Source organism: Corvus moneduloides, chromosome 1 (assembly GCF_009650955.1).
Source record: "Corvus moneduloides isolate bCorMon1 chromosome 1, bCorMon1.pri, whole genome shotgun sequence".
Taxonomy (NCBI): Eukaryota; Metazoa; Chordata; class Aves; order Passeriformes; family Corvidae; genus Corvus; species Corvus moneduloides.
The window spans coordinates 68235846-68252349 of NC_045476.1; the positions used below are offsets into that span (position 1 = coordinate 68235846).

The window sequence follows — 16504 nt, forward strand, 5'->3', positions numbered from 1 at the left end:
ATGGGAATTTTGCTTAGAGAGGAATGTCTGGTTTGTGTAATGGACTTAATTGCCATTTGGAGTTTGGAGAGAACTGCGCGGTCAATTTGTTATATCCTCCTAGATTTTTGGAAAGTGAGATCAGATTTTCTGCAAGCCTAAGGGAGGAAAAATGTAGTAGAGGAAAAACAAATTATTTTTGTGGTCAAAACAGAACGCAGGATATTTCCTTCTGATACTTAACTATAAGGAAAAGGTTAAAAGCCCTAAAATAAGAGGCTATGTGTTTTTACTTAACTATCTCTTCCTAGAGTGTGATCTAGTAACTCTCGAATGTCTATTGCCACTTTTTTAAACTGGGAGATTTGCAGATGCAAGGCTTGTGGAGTGAGGAGAAATGAAACTTCCTGAAGTGGCTTATTAGTAGCCTACCTTCAACTACAATAAGTAGTGACCAAGACTCTTTGTAATGATTTGGTAGAAAGGTGTATAGTCAGGTTTTGTCTCCTCTCATATTTTCTGTTTCCTGTCTCAAGAATTTCTAGCTAGGAAAAGCACTTTCTGTTTTCTCCTTTTAAGATTTTAATGGGATTTTTTTCAGTATTTTTTCAATGCACCAAGCAACACGTTTGCCTCTCTCTTTGGAAATCCTCTATGGCTCCACGGCTTTCCTGTTACAGGGATTTGACAAGTTACTACTTTTGTTTGGGTTTTTTTCCCATTCCCAGCCTTCACCATGGAGCCAGTTTGCTCGAAGAACAAGAAGTGATAATTGTTCTTATTCAGTGTTAATGACATTGGGCTCATGTGCTCCGAAGGGTGAGATTTTTAGATGCACCTATTTAACTTCAGGTATTTGAAACCTTTATTTTGTGATTTGCCAACTGGCATTTGCCCTTAGAAGTGCCCACCTGCAGATGGTTAATTGGATCAAATGAAATACTGAGCAAAAAATTTCATGGATTTCTTCTGAGAGTGGTTAGGAAGTTGAAGAGATGACTTTCCTATGTAAAAAAAGGCCCTGCTTGTTGATGGAGATGATTGAAAAGCTGGTTCCAAATCCCTAGGAGTTAGTGTTTTCCCTTCCTATAGTACCAGTCCAATGTTTGCCAAGTTTCACCCTGTTAAAAATGTGAGGACATGCAAAAGCTCAAGGCAGATGGGACTGACCTTTAAGGGCTTGGATTATAGCATAGTTCAGTAGGGGGATCTTGAAACCACTGTGTTTGGCTATTCTTGTATCAACATCATGGGTGCTTGGTGGGTTGGTTTGACCTGATTGCTAAATTTGTGTAAAACTGAGATTTGCAATCTAAACGTCACTTCTGAGTTATTGCTAATACAGAATTTAAAAGAATAAAGGGAGGAACTACAGTTTACTTTGTCCTTTGTTGTTCATACCTGCTCTGGATCCATCCAGACTTTTAAAGTTGAGACTAATAAAGAATTAAAGGATTCATTAACCAGACAACAATAACGATCGACTCGGTTGCACTGGAACTGTTTCAGATTCTCTCTCTCCAAAAGTGTGGATATCTTGTTTCTGCATTGCAAGGCTGTCTCCAGCTGGCTGTGACTCAGATACAAGTCTTCCAGATGTCGTTGCAGAATACTGTGATGAGACTGCCTTTCTGTCTTTCCAGTGTGTAATCATGGAAAATGAAAGGAAGTCTTCTTTTGGTAGCATATCATGTGCTCTGATTCCTAATTTTATTGCATCTTACTCTCTAGAGCATGGAAGAAAGTGACTGTAAAAAGCAAAGGTGTTTCCTTTCTGCTAGCAGAGTTGAAACCAGATGTGCAAAATTTTGGTGGCAATACTGAATAGATGTGACTAGCTAAAAACACAGGTCAAATGACTTGCAATGGTGAGAAGGGTTAACTTGCATATAATTTTTATTTCCGTGTTATTTTTGCCTGGACACCATTCATCAGTGTTCAGAAGCCCTCAATTTTCTGTTTATGAAGTGTTTTCAGCAACAGTGGAAATAACCAAAAGGGAATAGTGTGAACCCTTTTCTCTTTGGAAAGGGAAAGGAAGGAAAGTGTGACTTAGTTCACTAGTGATGCAGCACAACATTTCTTAAATTCTTAGGCATCTGTTTACTGGATGCCTTAAATATGTAGAATGAAGAATAAAATTAATGTCAAATGGAATGCAGTAAAGTCGCTGTCAGATGAACTGCCAGCCTTTGTGTGTATGCATGTGAACACTGCATGTGTTTAAAACAGTGCATAGAAATAACTAAATAGAGGAGGTATTTATATGAAAAGCTGTTGTGTCCCTCTATTCCTCTGTGTAGAACAGAGCAGATCTGGTCTATTGCCAGATTATTGCTTGCTGAGTGCATTGGGTCTGTGATGTTTGGCTGCTCTGCAGAAACCACCCTTATAAACCAAAAACTGATCGAAACATAAGGGCGACCTACTTTGCTTTTGTCCTGGTACGAGGCTTTGCACCAACCCTTGCTAAAAGAGTACAGAGAAGGAATTGTCTTGGTTAATTTGCACGACCAAATGAAGGTGTGATAGTGGCGTGGTTGACAGCACAGGTAACATGTGCTCAGAGGAGCTGATGGCGAAGTGCGTGCCCGTGAGGCGGCTCAGCTGTCCTTTGCTGGGCAGTAGCTTCTGATGAAGTCACTGCCATTTTTTTCCTGCTGCCGCCAGTCGTTCCCTGCCTTAGCTGTTTAAATGCTATTACAAGTGTGTCAGATCTGGGATCTTGCACTTGCCTTGTGCTGTGTGTGTGAACCTCTGAGATCCCAGCATCCTTAGCATCTCAAACTGGGCATACAAGAGCAGGATGAAAGTAAAAAGCAAACGCCTGCTTATCTTGATGGCTTTTACTGGTGTAAAGCTTCCGTGAGTGACGCTGCACAGAGGGGGGTATTGTCTTTCAAACAATCAGCCACATCAGTTCCTGGGAGTCTTTGCACTTTCCTTCTTTATACTAAATCAGGGAAGCTCTGCATGCCACAGGGAAGAGCTGCACTGGATATGCTAAGGTGACCTTAAGTGGGAGCATGATGGAGGGGATTAAGGTTCACTGAATTGTCACTGATGACTTGGCACCCATCAGTCTTGGGAACTTGCTTAGAAAGGATGCAATCAGAGCAGCCCTGTAGGGACTTCAGCGATTTCTGCTGCACCTCTGTCTGTGGAAGGGTGGGAGCGAGGTATTAGCATTTGGAATGTAACTCTATGGTAACAGACAAGTTCAGGATTTCTACTACAGCATCTGGGTTTTGTGAGACCAGTGCAATTTTGTTCTTTTACTCTATAGATCTTCCACTAAAAATGGGAATTGCTTGCTTCAGTTATAGTTCTGTGATACTATTTGTTATAAATGCTGGTTGCTTGCATGAGCAAGAAATAAATTGATACTGTCTCTGCTCCAAAGAACTAAAATTCAGCATACCTAAGTATTTAAATTATTTCATTATTCTATTGCATGACTGCCTGCATCACTGAAATAAAGCAACTGCACCAATGAAGCCAACAAACCTTTAATGAAAGCATTTGCATGAACAGCTAACACCATGTTGGATGTAGGCCACCAGAATAAAAGCACTTTGGGGCTATAGTATCTTGTTAAACACATTGTAAATGTTTTTGACAACAAGCCTGGCAGAATCCAACCACCCCTGGACAGCCAACATGTCAGAGCATTTCCAAGTGAGATATATTATCCTGTCCTGGACTGATAGCTTTGGATAATCCTCTAATCCAAGTGATTGCTTATATGTTGCAGCCTATTTAGTTTTGCTTGGTCTGGGATGACTTGCTGCTGGAGAGCTCAAGGGTGAATTTAAAAAAAAAAAGCAAGATTAAAATTTAAAAAAAAAAACAGGACTGCAACTGAATAAATGAATTTAGCTCCAGTTGTCTAGGGTCCAGGTTGGACTTGAGGATGTTGTATCCCAGTGCTGTATTTGCCCTGTTAGAGACAGTTCCTGAGCTCTGTTTTTCCTCTGACTTCTGGGATTTTTGCTGAGGCTGTCAAAGAGAAGGTGTCTTGAAGAAGGCAACATGATGTTGGTTTTGCTCTGGAGGACGCTGAAGCTTTTGCTTGTCCTTGTGTCTGACAAGAGAAGCCTCTAGTCCTGTACTGTTTGCCCTCCGCATGTCTTGTGCTCCCACTGCCATCGCTACCTCCTTGCAGCGAGGCCAGACTGATTTTCACATGCAGTAGCCAAAGAACATTTGAGAAGCATATTCCTTTAGGTGTCTGCTTGATGGTAGAGCAAAGTTGTTTTCTTTGCACTCAAACCACAAAAAATGGCGAGTTGGAAGATCTGTGTGGAAGATGCTGTGGAGTGGAGGAATTCAGCTACGGCGGCTGCCCCGTTCTCACTGCTTGTGCGCACTGTCACATCAGGATTTTGATTGATCATCAGTTGATTTTGTCCCAGTGTTGGGGTGGGGGAAAGTCTGGTACAGGGGTGATATTTCAGAGCCCCAGACTGCTTCCTGGCCCCTGCCTCTCACCAAGAGGACTGAAAAGGGGGATGATAGGCCCTGCACCTGGGCCAGGCTGGCAGCAGAGCAGAGCTTTCCTCCAAGAAGAGAGAGAACCACCAGAGCCCCACCTTTACCCTGGGGTAGCTGGAGCCTGCCCTTCCTCGTCTGATTTTGGGTGGCTGTGTGCTTGTTTAATCCCTTCTGTCACTGGCCAAGAAAAGTTTCCACACGAGTTCACAAGTGAGAATGCTGAGAAGCAAAAGATTCATAGCTCACGATTTCCCCCCCCTCTTCCTGCCTCTACTCTTTAACTGTTATGAGATCAGAGAGAATCCTTCCCCTCCTCCTCCAAGAATCAAAACAGTTTTTCGTTTTGCTTGTCTTTTACAGATCAATTTTGTAGCCTGTCAACTGTTTGCGCTTTTGGCTGCATTTTGGTTTCGTATTTACTTGAGTCCCAGTCATGCCAGCTCTGCTGTTCGCCATGCATTTGCCACCCTCTTTGGAATATACTTTGCTGTCTTCTGCTTTGGGTGGTGAGTATTTTGTCACCATTTAGATAAGGCTTGGGTAAAAATAATTTTAAACTTAGTATCAGCTTTTCTGGATTGCATATTTTTAATCTTAAGGCTCTTAATGCTATCTTAAAAAGAATAACCTAACCAACATAACCATTCCAAACCCTCAAAGTAAAATGACTCATGAAAATACTTTTAAGTAAAGTATTTAATTTAATTTGTGATGTTTGTTCTGGAAGTCAAAGCCACACCAGTCTGCTGTGAAGATACGTCTTCTGGAAAAGATGTATCCCACTGGAATGGGCACTTTGAGCCAGGCTACTCTTTCAGTGAAACATGGATAATATCTTTCAATCAGTATCAGTCTGTTTTGCATAGTTAGGCTATAAAGACGTGGTGTGGTAATCTGGGTTTACTGGTACCCTGACATGACATCACATTTATGTTATTTGCATGGGAAAATACTCTGTTGCTCTGAACTACCAGCACTTCCAGGTAACATAGAAATTATCTAAATACTCACTTTGTTGTCTTCAAGGTATTCCATCCATCTTTTTGTCCTGGTGATGATGAACTATGGCATTATGAATATGGCAAGTATTCCCAACATCCACAGGTGAGCTTATGTGGCTGCAAGTCTGCAGCTGCCCCTTGGACACCTTCTCTGCTTTCAGGGAAAATCATGAGCAGTTTTTAGAACCACCTTCTCTTCTTTCCTTCTTCTCTTTCCCAGTTACTTGCAGGAGCTTTGTTCATGGAATTGCAGGAGCTTTATTCATGGAGTTACAGAAGCAGCTGTAATCTCAATTTGTGGTTTTTTTGGATTGGTGTATTGCATTTTCCTATGAAATTGCTGGCTTCAAAATTTGACTTTTGCAGGCTTAATAATTTATGGCCAACCTTTGCTCTCTTAAATGTAATGAAGTCATGTTCTCCTTGGTCTTGTATTCTTCCAGATTGCATTTGATAATCCTTTTTAATGTGTTTTTCCCCTTGCTGTTTGGCCTTCAGGTATTTTCCACTTATTCTTGAGTTAGGTAGTTCAAATAAGGTCACTGAGGCAGCTTAGCTTAGTGATCCACAAAATAAGGTCTTGCTTTTGGTACTGGGCTTTGTGAAAAAGTGAAAAATACCAGAACTCCTATTGCTTCGAAGTAGAAGCTTATGGTTTGGATGTGTTACAGGTGATTTCTGTCTCTGCACTGTCTGACTGTTTCTGTAGCTGCTGCTGAATGCTCAGAATCCACATCAGTCTGGGCTGGGGAACAGAAACCCTTTCTTCACTTGCCTTCAAGGCCAGGGCTGTCTGAGAATCCGATGTTCAGATAATCATCTCACCTTCCTGTCTCGGTTTTGAAAGACAGGTGTCTGCTAGGGAAGGCAGAGGCCCCCCTTGAAGTGGCAGATATAACCCCTTTTCCCTCCAAGTTATTATATTTTGAAATCAAGAGCCTTTAGGCGAAGATGTGGGAAATAGGAATAACAGTTCTTTACTATATATATATATATGTATATAACCAGTCAAACAAAACAACAACAACTCTGGCAGTAACAGCAATCACAAACCCAGTCCCAGCCTTCTCGGCTGTCAGGCCCTTTCCCCTCGGGTGCAGTTCCGCTCGCAGCCGGCAGGGGCGCTGGCGGCTCCCGGTGAGCAGGGCAGGTGCGATGGTTCCCCCGCGGCTGCAGGGGGCGCTCCGGAGCGAGCTCGGGGAGCACGCGGCACCGGTGCTCCGGGGATCCCGGGAAGGGATGGGACAAAGGCTTCACAAACCCCTGGGCAGCCGATCCCGGACTCTCAGGAACAGCAGGCTGAAACAGCAGGGACGAACGCAAATCCCGGGTGGCAGACGAGATGTATCCAGATGGGAAAAACCCACGGAGGCCCAGGCAGGCAGGGCGAGCAGGGCTACAGCGTAGCGAAAGCTCGAAGCAGCAGCGGAGCAGGGCAGCCACAGCCCGGTCTCCAGCAGGGCAGGGAAAGCGGCTTTTGGGGTCCCGGCGTTGTTTCCAGCAGGAAGAAAGAACGGCCAAAAAGAAAGAAGCAGCAGCTCCTTTCTCTGCAGCTTCTCTCCCCGGACGCTCAGAGCGAACTGACCCCACACCCAGGTGTAGACAAAGGAGTAGCCAGGTCCGCCCCACTCCCCTTTTGTCTTTCTTAAGTACAGCTATTTGTCCCCTAGCAACATGCATATGGGAGAAAATTCCTTTAACAGAGAAAAAAACAGACTAAACTAAAACCCCAACACTTCCTTTATTTCCTGAAGAGACCCCTCTCTAATATCTAAACAGGAACCCTGCTTACGATTACTTATAATTTTTCTAAGATTATTTAGAAATGTGAACTATAAAAAGCAAGCCTGTCTACAGCAGTCACTAGCATTTTGCACCAGCAAGATAACGTGTTAAGGAGGTATTTTTCCCATGTCCTCACTGAATGCAAAGCCCAGAAGTCCAGAGGTAATTAATAATGTCACCGAAAAAAAAAAAAAAAGGTAATTGAACAATGTTTGTTAAAGAAATGCCATCCAGAGACCAAAGTATAAAGGTGTTAAAAATTTGTATTATGGTTTCCTGGTCAATGTCCCTGCCTATCACTCAAGGGAAATGCAGGAGTTAGTGACTATAGATCAGAGGAACCAAGTCTACAAAGGAATCATCCAATAGTTATTTACATCTTCCTAGGCAAGTTGGGGTGGTGATAAGGAAAAGGACATGACTTCAACAGGAAACCTCCTCATTCTTCCTCTTTAGCCAATTTGCCACAATGGCTAATAGCAAAATAGCTGTATACTGAAACAAAAATCAAGCCAGCCAGTTCATATAATGTTGCCCACTGCTGCAAGGTAGTCATGTGTTGATTTGAATCCATGTGAAATGTCAGTCCAATGTGCTGAAAAACCTCAGGAGGTCTGAGGGAAGATTGGGTTAGGACTTTTCTATTGTATTCCACTAGCCATAGCAGTATGACTCAAGGTGCTTCCACATTATTAATTTTGGCAAAGTAACAATGTATTCAAACTGGCTGAGAGTAAGCTTGAACAATGCTGCTTTAAGGTCTGGACCTGTTCATACAGGCAACCTGATCCTTCAGAGTGGGGCTTCAAGACTTGCCTTTTTTTTCCCCCAGAAGAACACAGTGGAAGAGAACAAAGGAAATAAACTGCATAATTTAACCTTCATACTCTCTTTCATGGTTATTTTTTGCTAGTTTGCTCTCTGGTGAAGCTGCTAGCCTTCAAGGCCTATAAATGGATGAATTAATCCAGCACCAGGAATGCTCCCAGCTACAGCAGCAGTTCGGTGTGTCTCTGCCTGCTCGCCCCGCTTTCAATCTAAGTGCTTTACACCTCAGCATGGAGGCGTATTTTAGATCCTTCATCCTGTCTATCGCTGTTACATGTGTGAGCTGGGTGACTTGCCTTTGGACGGATGCTTGCCATTCTCTGTTGATGAGAGGGGAATCCAAGGACCTTGCTGAGGCAGGACTGGATGCCTGACCCAGATAAAATATTATAAATTCTACTCTGAATCTCCTGAAGAATCTGTCATGTCCTTTCAGTCTGCCTTTCATCCAGCTGTTTGCTGTGGGCCACATGACCCGCAGGTTGCCTTGCGATCCATCACTGTCACTCCCACTGCAGTTTATTAGTCCCCAGGGAGGGAAAACTCATTTCTTTTAAAACCAGCCATAATTTGACAAAGGCCTGGCTCTTTTTCAGTTGTCTGCTGACTGATCCTCTTGTCTGATTTCACCTTTAGTTCTCCCCTGTGGTGGATCCTCTCATGGGTCCAGGGGGGCAACGTGTGCCTACCAGCCTCCCAAGGCTTGGCCGTACCACGCATGCAGGATGTGCCATCTCATTCCGTTGGTCTTTGCCTCTTCTCCCCCACATGGATAACCTCTGCTACAGGAGACACCAGTAGGCCTGGTCCTGGCCTGTCAATGTGGTGCAAGCCTTTCATTCTGGTGTCCCAGCTCTTCATTGCACTGTGTAATTGGCTTCATGGGTCAGTCTGTCTCCAAACATCCATCCGATTCTTTCCTCCCCAGTATCCTCTTTCTTGCTCGTGTAAATACAGGAGGAAGTTACTTGTATGAAAGGCTGCATCTGTCTGTGCAGACACTGCAGCATTTCCAGTCTTCAGACTGTTCAGCTGCTAAGATAGAAAGAATCATGCTACTGCCCTGCCTACCAGAAGTGTGTTATTGTCTTGAAACGCAGAGTGAGTTTGTCACACCCTACCTAAGGAATGCTTCTTCAGTTGGACACTGTGATCCTATAGGCCCTTTCCAGCCTATACGATTCTGTGATTTTTCTGGAAGATGGTGTGCTTCAACATGGAGAGCTGAAAAGATTAGGCTATGTGCCATCATCTGCCTTTATACAAAATCACAAAAGAGAGAATACCTTAAACTTGAAATATTTTAGTCTTTGCTAGATCTGAGAAAGAGTTGTAAATAAAGAACATTTACAGATAAAAAATGCAGTGGATAATTTCAGTGACTGGCATACAGTATAATCTGATTTCAAATACTTGAGTCGGACAGAAATTTCAAAATAATATGTGAATTTGGGAACTTTGAAATTGAATTGTGCAACTTGAATTGATCCTATTTCTTCTCTCTTTTTTTCCCCACTCCCAGAATGAGGAGACACCTCTGTAAGGTTTCATCTGGGTGTACAAAACCATCAGTTCCCTTCGAGAATGTCTTCCGGGTCTCGTAGCATAGCTTCAGACTTGTTAACAATTGGATTTGAAAAAATCAAAACAAGCCCAACCCAATTTGAGTGATTCTAGTTCTTGTTGGTACTTGTGTTGGTAACTATGTGTTCTCTGTGTTATGCTTTTAGGTACTCCTTTGTCGTAGCTATGGGATACCTCACATTGTGCCACATAAGCCGAATATACATTTTTCATTATGGTATTCTCACTACAGATTTCTCCGGGTGAGTGAGTCTGCAAACTGCTTCCTGTGTCAATCAATATTAGTTGATTTCAGTAAGTTACAAGAATAATTTTTATATTATCTGTGGAGCACCTGCAATTTTGTTTCCCTTAAACTTTTTCTAAGGCTTTTGTTGTGATCTTTGGGTTTTTGTTGGGGTTTTTTTGGTTTGGTTTGGTTTTGGTGGTTTTTTTGTTTGTTTTTGGTTTTTTTTTGTTGTTGTTGTTTTTGTTTGGGTTTTGTTTTTTAAAGAACAAATAAGCACTGTATGATTTTTGCACTGACTCATTGTTTCTACTGTTTTCTTGCTAGAAACTGTGTAGTTGAGAAGGCAGAGCTTAGTTAGCTAGCTTTCCCCGAGAGCAGCCTGGGAGGATAAGTTGCACAGTCTCTCCCCAGAGCTGTAAGAGTGCTTACGTGGCTGGTGGTCTGCCCTGAGAGGTGGGGTATGCTGCTCTCTTTCAAACTTCCCCGGCACAGCTGTCAGCTCTGCATCTCCTTTCCCCCATTCTGATTTATCTTGAAGCCCCAGATGGGGAGGTGTTTTCCCAGCCCAGGCACTTAAACAAGTGTTGAGTGCAGGACTTGGGCAGGGGTGAATTGCTGGTGGAGCTGGGTGAGTAACCCAGGCAGAGAGACAAGAGATCAGCTTGGGTTGTCAGGACTGGTTCTCTCATGGGGCCAGCTTGTGGCTGCTGCTTAAATAGCATGGCTTTTTGTATGCCATGATATCTGTGAAACGGTGGTTTTCATATATACTGTAGTCTCTACTGTAGATTTCACTCAGAGAAGCAGTAGAGGATGCTTTGCAAAGAGAGAGACAGCTAACCCTATGGGCTTTGTTTGTGAGAGGAAGTTATGCTTTTGAATGATTTAAAAACAGTGTGCTAATTTCTGACTACAGAGTAATTAGTAACATACCATGAAAAATTTCTGTAAACTCACACAGTACATTGTACATGACTCTTCCAAATCTCTGTCACCTTACAGGCACAGAGTAGGAGACTGAAGCTTTTTGCTGTCTCTGTGCATGTGTCTCTCTCTTTGAGGTGGTGGGTTTAAGCACTCAGTTAAATTGTAGGTGGTAGAGGGGAAGTTTCTCTCAAATTTCTGAGGTTTTTTATATTAAGGAGGCTGCAGTAATGAGATGGTAAACGTTTAAAGAAATTTGGTTCTGTAATTTTTTCTGCAGTTCTTTTAATTCAGAAAAGCATGTCCTCAAAGAGCATGATGTGTCAAGAATCCTATAAAGTGGATTGGAATGCTATAGCTCTGTGTAAGAGACAGAGAGAGAAATGTGAGAGATCATGCTTTTCTGAATAGTGTGTTCAGAAATGCACTGTGAGGCATATTAGCTCTGTCTCTCTGAATACATTTAATAAAGATCCAGCTGAGACTGAGGGTGGAAGAAGAGGAATGGTGGTTGTTATAGACTAGGTAGTGTTTTCTGCTCCCTTGATGAAAAAGTAACTACTCTTATTTAATGATGAGCTCGAGGATCATGATTATAGTGAAAGAATAATGTCTGAACTTACTCGGTTATCTGATTTTGTCTTGGTGCTTCAAGATACACACCAATTCCTAAACGTCAGTCAAACATAAAACTGCCAAGTAGTAAACAAGTGGAAAATGTATTATGGATACGAACTGCACCTTCATGGTATATTTTAAAAGCTAAGAATAAATAAAATTAGTGTAGTGGTATCAATAAAAACTTGCAATCCAAAGTGTTGAAGCCCAGATCAGCCTCAAAATCTGTCTAAAAACTTGTTTTCCTCAGCTGTAAATTTGTGCCCATTGAGGTTTTGTGCACACACCTGAACAGATGTGATGACCGAGAGAGACAAAATATGCTCCCTGGACACAGTTTTGTCATGTATGAGCAGCAACTGAGCTCCTCTTGCTTGTTGTCCCATATTTGATGGTTCCTCATCTGTTGCATGTGGTAACAGGGAAGCATTAGGACAGGGAGGGAGGCATGGCATTCAAGTTCTCTCTCAGGATTTCAGAAATGACTGAGACAGAACCATGGAGCTATGCCCATCTCCCTCCAGCTTCCCACCGTTTTGGGTGAACGTGGCTGGGGATGTACATTGAAAAGGCAAGACACTAGATTCAGGGCAATCTTTAGGACCCAACAAAAAGCCCATCATCTGCTGACTTGTGTTTGAGGTTTCAGTATCCCCTAAGTCTGGTGATATCTGGCTGCGAGGAGGAAGTTTTAATCCATATCAAATAGGCACATAACCAGTTCTGTTGCCATCAGCTTTCCAATGTCCGTTCCCTAAGAGCCAGATGATCAATGAGTGTTTCCCAGCGGCAGTGCTGAAAGTCAGCATTCCTCATTTCCTCTCCTGACCTGCTTTGTGCACTTAACAACTTGTTAACAACTTGCATGCAAGTTGCACAACCCTTTTGAAGTGTGCTTGCAAATACATTTTTTGGGGTGTTTTTAGTTGGTTGTGCTATTTGTTTGGAGCCCTCCCATTTTGAGAATAGAGCTTGTAAAATGCAGGTAGAGATGGAGAGAACAAGGTAACTTTTGAGTCATATTTTAAGCAAACTGGAAAATGAAAGATCAAGCTGTGACACATCACTTCCAGGTTACAAAATAGAAATAAGGGACTTGTTGCCTGCTGGTGACTAGTTAATTCTTAACTCCTGCAAAGGGTAGTTTTGTTCACTGAGTCCTGCAGTCAGAACTGTACACAAGCTGCTTGATTTAAGAGCAGATTTAAACTCTCGATTTAAGAGTTTTTCATGTATTGCATAGTAATTAAGGAGAAACTCTTTTTAAACTACTGCCAGGTTCTAAGGAAAACAATTTCCAGTTTGCAGCACTTCAATTTTAATTACTTTTTAAAAATGTATGTATATTTTATCAAATTTCTTTCAGTTATATTATTTCTCAAATAAGTGGTGATATAATTTAGGAATTTTCTCTTTACTGCTTCCTCAAAAACCCTATTCATTTTTGAACACTAATTGTACAGTAACTGAATCCTGTGCTTCCCTCTTAATTCAAATCAATCTTTGAGAGAAGCATGCATGTTTTATTTTGCTTGGTTTGCCATGACATTTGCGCATTTTACCTGGAAAAACTAAATCCTAACTCTTTCTCTCTCTTATTTCTTCTTCTTTATGCTAAGAGGATTATGCTGGTAAGTTGCCTGCCTATACAACTTAATAAAAACAATAATAATACCATATGGTTTGTGTTTTTTCCCTTTGTATCACAGGCTCAGACTGAGTATAGTAATAAGATAGCTTTAGGAAAAATGAGTTTAAAATAAGGAATCTTGATTCTTGATCTTTTGATTTTTGGAATTTTGATTTTTGGAAACTAGTATTACATAGGGTTTCAATCTAGCAAGCTTCATGACCAAAAGCCAGATGCATATGATCATCCAGATAAAATTCAGAAGATATGGAACTCGTGTCTGTTTCAATCCTTTGCTTAAGGCCATAGAGCTTTTTAGTTTCCTCTCTGAATTCTTGCAGTGTCCGAGCAAAATTTCCTAATATTGCAGGTTATTCAGTGAAATGTCAGCATATGGGAGTTTCTTTCATATAAGAGTAGTGGCTGAGAGAGCTGGGGTTGTTTAGCCTGCAAATCAGGAGGGGCCTTATCACTCTTTACAACTGCTTGAAAGGAGGTTGTAGCAAGGCTGGGGTAAGTCACTTCTCCCATGTAACAAATGACAGGAGAAGAGGAAATGGCCTCAGGTTATGCCAGGGAAGGTTTAGATTGGATATTAGGAAAAGTTTTTTCATGGAAAGTGTTTTCAAGCATTGTAACAGGCTGCCCAGGGAAGTGGTGGAATCACTATCCCTGAAGTGTTCAAAAAACATGTAGTTATGGCACTTGGGGACATGGTTTAGTGGTGAATATGGCAGTGCTGGGTTAACAGTTGGACTCAATGATCCTAGAGGCCTTTTCCAGTCTTAATGATTCTATGATTCTTGCTGCCGTTCCTTATAGAAGAGAAACTTGGCGTGTGAAAATCACCACACATGCTGGCACAGTTTTCAATCTTCTGTTGGTCTTAGAGACACCATAGCTGAATTATCTGGGAGACTTGAGCAGTTTTCCTCCCCACATATGTCAAATCTGTAGCTCTTACGCGAGTGCTTTGGTGGACATCACTCTCCAGAGACCACCTTTGTGTCTGCCCTATCCCAAATGCAGAGCAGCAGCATCATTCTTAGCAAACCACCTAGAAAGGGATGGTCATTGAGAGAGCCCTCTCAAAAGCCATATATGTAAGCAGATGCTTCAGTAACAAGTGTCACTTCAGGTAGTGGATTTTTGCTGGGTGGTTAGAACTTTGTTGCTGTTTCTTTCCTCACTCAGTGGCTTTTAGTATCAACCAGAAAAGGAAGGAATGAAAGTATAGCAGCCGTTTTTCACAAAAGAAATACATTTGCTGATGAAAGCAAAGATAGATGTACTCTGTTACCATATTAAAACACAGAGCAGAAATGCTGTCTGGTCCTACAAGTTCAGTTGGTTATTTTTGTTTTCTTGTCTTCTAAATGTATGACATGCAGTACATTGCTGCAGTGTCTATTCCAGCAGCGCTGGCTAACCTTGGTGTGCAGCTGGTCCCCAGAGGCAATGCCGCAGTGCAGGTGCAGGGTGAGTAAGGGGAAGTCAGTCTGTTTTCCATGGCTATTTGCTGCTTTGGCTGGGTGCTTGTCCACTTGAAACAGCCCTGAGATCACTTACCATTGGATACACAGGAGCCCTGCAAGAACTGCAGTGTGGGAACTAGGCAGAATTCAAGCAGGCAATCACTACTAGAGAGCTCCACGCATCTAGTACATCCCAGGACACTTCTCCACAAGTAAACACTCTTTTAAGTGAAATGCTTCTACCATGAAGGCTTAAGAAATACCGCTTGGGAGCTTTCACAACACACACACAAAAAAGGGCAACACATCACCTGAAGGAAATTTTAAGTTCCTTTGGAGGTGCAAGTGTGTTCAGTGAAGTGTTTTTCCTCTGTTGTACTTCAGTACTTCTTCCTTTTTCTGTTGAAAGCAAAAGTCCGAGGCCACTGCCAGCTTGGCAATCCCCTTGTCAGCGTGGTTACTGTCACAGCAGGATGTGACTGTGTGAACTTCTTGTCATGGCTTCAGCGCTGCAGAGGTAACCCTGAAATAAATGTTCGCTGTTTTGGAGTCTTGTCTGCTATGAGCCTTTTGACTCCACCTCCTCTCTTAGTGAAATCAGGTCAGTGGAAACTATTTCTAGCAAGCGTGTGCCAGCCTCCTCCACGGGATTACCTAAGGTCAAGCAGACTGTACTTGGAAAAAGTCTTTTCTCTCGGAAGCATCGAAGCTTCCTCAGTGCAGAAGCCAGCCTGTGATGCAGTGAGGATCCCCACAGCAGTCTACAAACAAAATCTCTTTACTTCCACTGGCCTGTGCTTCTGGCAAATTTATTACGTTGGGGCAAGCTATATTTAAATATTATATTAACTGATATGTTTTCATTTGGAAGGTTTATTTAGGGGAGTAAACCCCTCTATTGAGCATTCTCTGTGAACTGTTGCATCTTAGTCTTGTGTTATTTTTCAAGGCATCTAGGGTGAGGTAAACAAAAAACAAAGCTGTCTTTACCTTATGTTAGATGCCCTGAAAAATAAAATTGTCCCTGGGTCAATTTCTTGATTTTTTTTTTTTTTTAATTAAAAGTTGGCCACTATGGTTTGTGTGTAGGAGGTACAGTGCAGCTACAACCTAAGATTAAACTCATAGCTAATATATAAAACATGGGAAGGGAGGGGAAATCACACCACACATAAATCAGATTCTGTGTTTCTGTGGCAGTTTGTAACTGTAGTGCTTAATAGGACAGGTGGAGAGGGTGTAGAATCACCACTCAGCCATGTGGCTGCAAAGCAATCTGTAGGTGTTCAAATATGATGGATTGCAAGTTGTTTAGGCTTCTAAATGTGTTTTATTTCAAATGCTTCCTTCCTAGGGATAAGTCTTTGTGCTTCATCTGTAAGTGGAAGTGTAGTAGGTAGATTTTCTTCTTAAATTCAACCTAATTGCTCCCCTCCAATAAATTGTGCATTGCAAAATTTGGGAGTAAGAAAAGGGATTGGAAGTTTTATAGTTTTGTTAACTTCCCTTCTTGTTTTTAGCACTATTGACTTTTCCCAGTAGAGTCTAAGGGTTAAAATATTATCATGTTGGAAACTGTTGGCTAGATGTGATACAGTGCTGTATTTAATGTATTAACATACTCAGTGTTTTATTGCTGTTTAAACTTAGAGCTTGCCTGAAAGGCTGAATAGAAATGGCAGTTCAATGATATTTCAAAGTTTTAATAATCAAAACTCACATGTTTAGGAATTTATGATTCTTTCCCAGCCCCCCCTCCCCTTTAAGGGAGAGTTCCAGTACTGTCATTATTTTGTTGTGCTCTGCCTTTTCCTACAGCAAAGACATGGTCCCCCAGAGATCAAGTAAGTGGGGAATGGTAGGCAGGAGAAGAGGAGGGAGGAAGATGCTCCTTGTTCACCTGAAACCTTGCTTACCCTTTGTGTGAAGTGTTGACTGATAGCTGACACTGATCTCG

The 16504-nt window shown here is 42.1% G+C and overlaps 1 protein-coding gene across 2 annotated transcripts in view; it reads left to right on the forward strand.

The window, feature by feature from the left end:
• Positions 1-16504, forward strand: part of MBOAT1 (membrane bound O-acyltransferase domain containing 1) — a 56895-nt gene that overhangs the window by 17852 nt on the left and 22539 nt on the right. Inside the window, exons 2-5 of one of the 2 annotated variants that reach the window (XM_032114403.1) lie at positions 4834-4979; positions 5500-5577; positions 9818-9913; positions 13062-13073. In XM_032114403.1, the coding sequence (XP_031970294.1) occupies positions 4834-4979; positions 5500-5577; positions 9818-9913; positions 13062-13073 (332 nt within the window). The remainder of the gene's footprint in view (positions 1-4833; positions 4980-5499; positions 5578-9817; positions 9914-13061; positions 13074-16504) is intronic. The other variant, XM_032114414.1, reaches the window with a different exon arrangement.